This window comes from Cajanus cajan, chromosome 10 (genome assembly GCF_000230855.2).
Source record: "Cajanus cajan strain Asha chromosome 10, NIPB_CcT2T_4, whole genome shotgun sequence".
NCBI lineage: Eukaryota > Viridiplantae > Streptophyta > Magnoliopsida > Fabales > Fabaceae > Cajanus > Cajanus cajan.
This window is the reverse complement of record NC_138526.1, coordinates 41,134,535-41,140,030: the sequence shown is the minus strand read 5'-3', so window position 1 is coordinate 41,140,030 and position 5,496 is coordinate 41,134,535. Positions and strand designations below refer to the sequence as shown.

At 29.0% G+C, this 5,496-nt stretch overlaps 1 protein-coding gene across 1 annotated transcript; it reads left to right on the top strand.

Moving 5' to 3' along the window:
• The first annotated feature begins 4,160 nt into the window (after positions 1-4,160).
• On the top strand, positions 4,161-5,134 carry LOC109815099 (protein NDR1). Its single transcript, XM_020379693.3, has one exon. The coding sequence runs from the start codon at positions 4,305-4,307 to the stop codon at positions 4,953-4,955; it is 651 nt and encodes a 216-aa protein (XP_020235282.1). The 5' UTR covers positions 4,161-4,304; the 3' UTR covers positions 4,956-5,134.
• Positions 5,135-5,496: the final 362 nt, after the last annotated feature.

The following is a 5,496-nucleotide window of genomic DNA, read 5'->3' as shown; positions in this document are numbered from 1 at the left end:
ATATCCAATTTGACTTTGAGGATAAGGTGTATAAGATTTTTTTTTTAAGACTTGAACTTCATAAATTTATTTCTTAAGAAACTTTAAGAGATGTTAGAGAAAGGAGATCTGGAGTTTCAAAATTTCTTTTGAATCCTTAGAACAATCATATAATCCTTCCCTGGAATTGTGTTAACTGGTAGTGTGGTGGTCTAAGCTTGTAGAGCTGAAGATCGAAGTGTTGGTGTGAGTGTAGAGTTGCCTCAATGTATTTTTTTTTCCTTCTTCCCTATTTCTCTATGATTCCAAGGTAAGGAAAGTTTGAACCTATTTGATTGTTGAATTGGTTGAGTTGCATGTTGATTGATGTTCAAAAATCATGGTCATGTTGGCTGATTTTGAGAATTTAATGTTGAGATTGATGTCTTATTGTTCATGGAGTGTGTTACAAGCTAATCTCAAAGGTAGCTTAGTTATACAAGCTAATGCCATGGTAGACACACACTCAAGTTATTTTACCATAACATGAATACTAAATTTCTTATTTTAAGCAATGAAATTTGAGAAATTATGTTGTTATGGATGTTTATCCAAATTGGTTGTTCATCTAGTTTGATTAAAAAGATCGCAGTGTAGTTGATTCGGTAAGGTCAAGCCACTTAGACCATTTACCTATGTTGTACATATAGTTAATTTGTTGTGCATGTGCGATTGATTTGTTAAGTTATGTGATACATATGTCATGTTGTAGTGTAGTTCAAGTTGAATAATAAGTTATGTATGTGATATGTTAATGTTAATGTTGCTTAGATGTTATGTTGAATCATAATGAATTGCATTATTGTGTGCTTCTAATTGAGTATCATGTTGTATTGTATTGATAGGTTGTAGGTTAATGCTATGTTGAAGCATGTTAAGTTGTTTATGTAGATGGCACGGTAATTTCACTCCTATACTGATTTGTTGATTATTTTGAATATTAGTTTATCCTTGTATTTTTCTATGTTAGATTAAAATAATCATATTTAATATAGGAGCAGAATAAAAATATGTTATCGATGGAGTTCGCTTGGAGGTCATGTTGTAACGATATGTTAGTAGTGTTGTTTGACCAACAACTAAAATTTGTTTTCATACTTTAATACATGATTACTCTGTGGGTATATATATATATATATATACACATGTGTGTGTATCAAGATATTATAATTATTTTAATCATAAATAGCTGCATTTATATTTTTTTGTTGTTCATAGTTAAGTTGTTAAGTATATTGACCTAATACATTGTTATAATAAAGATCTATTAGCAATGACCAAATTTATGCAACATTTAAATGAATAATTAAAATAAATAAGATAAATATTAATTAGAGAAAATTATTCTCTTAATTATCATAGTCAAAACGTTACATTTAAATATAGTTAAGCACAATTAAGCTGACATAAACCTAATTCACTTTAGTGTCAGCCAAGTAGACAAAAATAAATACATAATGTATAAATTAAATTAAATTTATTTTAAATGTTGGCTCAACCAATATTTATTTTATTTTCTATTTTAAATGTATATTTCTCGCAACTACCCTTAAATTTTACTCCTTATCTATGGTAAACTATTCTTATTTTATCTTTATTTATATACTTAATATTTTAACTACTTATTTCTTTATTTACTCTCGTTAATCTTTATTTCTAAATTGGTTTTCAATATTTTTTCTCTAAACTATCAATAACTAACTTCATATTATAACTTAAATTATTTATTATAAATTTAAAATATAACTTATATATTCAAATATATTTATTATAATATAATTTATAATTAAAAATATCTATTTATTATAAATTTAAATTATGCACAAATAAATATTTATCCTTAATATTACAAAGACTAAAATACTAGTTAAAAACACATATAATATTAAGTTAAATTTATCTATTTATATTTTTATTTATGAACACCAAATTTGATATTAAAAGATTTATAACACTCACACAGATACTCAACTAATTACATTAATTTTTTTCTCAGATATATAGTCTAAGACTTTTTTTTCCCCATCAATATCAGTCTTTATGAAAGGCTAAAACCGGAAAAAAAATATAAGTAGAATTTTCAACCATCTTAAAGACTAATATTGTTAAATAAATAATAAGAACCTAAAAATAGAATATATATATATATATATATATATATATATATATATTATATATATAAGAATTAAAATCATAATTTAAAATTTTAATAAAAAGGAAAATATATACATTTAATGTCATTATCATTACTAACTTTAATCTAGAGAAGATAAAATATTATTAACACTAATTCTTTCACTTCAGTTAGACTTATACATAGAGAAATAGAATAAGAGTTAATCACTTATATATTGTCAGTATAAATATTTTTACACTAACAACTAATCAAATCTGTTAATAGTAGAATATAATTTCCTCATTTAATTTAATTAAAATAAAAAAAATGCTATTAACTCATAGAATAATGTATCTTGTTTATCGTACCTTACACGTTCGAAGACGTTTTGTTTGGACCGCGTATGAAAATACATTACTAACTTCAATGCACATACCTCGAACCATCGTCAAACCGTGTTCACAATCTCCGCGTTACGTATTTACGAACCAAATCAATTATCACTTTTACATTTATTTTATTATATCTTAATTTAAGTTCAATTCAATCAATCCAAACTAATTTCAATTAGATATCTTTCTTTTATTTTGAAAACAAATTCCAGGTGTCTCTTGTAAACACAACAATACAAGAGACACCACCAATAACATGGTTATAATAAATATATTTTTGATTCTTATAATATATATATTTTTTGTTTTTAATTTCCAAAAAAAATTGCTTAATTATTTATACAATATAATATTTACTTAAAATAACTTATTTATAAACATTTTTAAATATAAACTTAATTATGATTTTAGTCTTTTGAATTTGAGATATATAATTTTTTGTTTCAGTCTTCAAAATATAAAAAAAATAAATTATTATGATCCTTAAATTTAAAAATTATTTTTTAGTCATTATAAATTTAAAAATATTATTTTAATTTCTGATAACAGTGACAAATTGAAAAGGACAAAAATAATAATTTGTTTTCATATTTTGGAGACTAAAACTAAATTTTATGTTTGAGAGACCAAAATAATATAATCTTTTTTAATTATAGGGATTGAGAAAATAAATTTTAAATTTGAGAGATCAAAATTATATATATCATAAATTTAAGAAATTAAAAACATATTTAAACCTTAAATATACTATATACTAAACTCTTTATGTTTTAATTCAAAAAACATATTACAATTAAGAAGAATGTTGAAAATAAATGATGTATTGTTAATCCTCTCTCAATAGAAAATAATAAATAACAAGAATCTATGAAAACTAAAAGTAAGAAAACTTAAACATGAGACGAGAGCTAAGGTGATCCAACACATGATGTGGTTTATTGTGGTTAAGAAATGGTGTCCTTTAGATATACACCATTAAAATTTAAATAATCGAGATGAATCACTTATTACATTTGGAGTAATAATTTTTTTTTTTTGTAAAATATTTCTTTAGTGGGTAAATAAAAATGAACTTGGGTGAAAACACGAGGGTAAAATGGTAAAGTGAAGGAAAAAAAAAAAGAAAATGTGAAGTAGAGAGCGCGAAAGTGAGAGTATCTCCGATGGAAACAACTCATTTGAATTGTTTCATGCATTAAAAAATGAAAAAAGTGGTCCCTAATATGTCATGTCAATATTAAACAACTCAAACACAAATTTATTCCAATGGTAAAAAACTTTAAGAAATTCAACTTTTAGAAATTTTTTTCTAATCATTTATGAACCAATTTTATTTTTTTATTAAAAAGAATAATTGCACTACAATGAAAGAAAATAAATTACGAGAAAAAATACACAATAAATAAATATTTAAAATAAAATAAAATAATAATAAATATATAAATATTATACAAAATTAATTTTTATCATTATTATTTTCGAAACGTTCTCAAATATGTTCAATAAGATTTGTTTGAAATCTGATAAAGAATGGTTGCTTGAGAAAGCAACTTTCTCTCTTCTTCAAACAACTCATGTTGCCACGTTAAAGTCCTCTAATAATAAAAAATCAGAACTTGAGTTATTTTACGGGATAAGCAACTCTCATCGGAGTTGCTATCAGAAGAGAAAGAAACGGAAACACATGGAAAGTTCCTAACTCGCCTTCCATAAATAGAATCAGACGACACTTCAACCGAACGCAACAGAAAAAACGAAGCGAACGCTCTCCGGCGGCGATGGCGGCGGCGACGAGCTCCGACAGCTGCTGCACGCGGTGCCTGAGCTTCCTGATAACGACGGGGATGGCGGCGCTCTTCATCTGGCTGAGTCTCCGCGTGGACGAGCCAAGGCTCTACCTCAAACAAATCTACGTTCCTTCCCTCAACAAAACCCTAAACCCTAAACCCCACAACAACACCGTCTTCTTCACGCTGCACCTCGTCAACAACAACAAGGACAAGGGCATCCAATACGACGACGTTCTCCTCTCCTTCGCGCGCTTCGCCTCTCCCAACGCCACGCGCCCACTCGGCAACGCCACCGTCGCCGGCTTCTACCAGGGCCACGGCAAGAAGGCCAAGAAGCGCGCCTCCCTCGCCGCCGCCGGGAACCTCACGGCGCCCGTCGACGGCAGGGTTTTCTACCGCGTGGATTTCACCACCGCGGTCAAGTACAAGATCCTCTTTTGGTACTCCAAACGGCACCGTTTGTGGGGAGGGGCCAATGTCGAGATCGACGCTCGCTCCGGGGAGAAGGTCCACCGGAAAGATGTCAGGCTCGGCGGGAAGTCGCCGCCGGTGATCCCGTCCGGCGCACCGGGGACCCCTCCTGGCTATCGTGCGCTGCCTTGCGTTGTTGCTCTTTTCTTGCTCGCTCAGTTGACTTGACTTGACGTTTACTTCACTATTGCTTCATTTAATTAGGTGCTGTTTTTATTATTTATTTTTTTATTTTTGGGTTTATTATTATTTTTTTTTTAACAATGATTGGCGTGGGCATTGGTTTTTTTTTTTGTAATTTGTAATTTTGTACTGCTTCAAGTGAATGATGGGAAAAATTATTACTACCTCCTATACTTTCGACATATTTAAATATATAATTTAAATTAAGTAAAGTTTATTTTTAAGTGAAATCAATTAATACATCTCTACCAATGACAATTTCCTAAATTTCCATTATTTTATGGATCCACCACCGTCAACCAATCTAGTTATTTAGTATAGGACTCCAATATTTTTTGAAATGCAGTAATTGCTAACCGTACTTGTTCCACATTCTTGGCATTCTTCACCTACTAAATTAATTTCTCTTTACAAGGAATACGATAAGTCAATAACAAAGACAAAATAATTTCTCAAAAACTTGTCTAACCATTTTGTATCGAAATAATGGTATTACTAATCCGCCTTAAAAACGGGTCGGAACAGG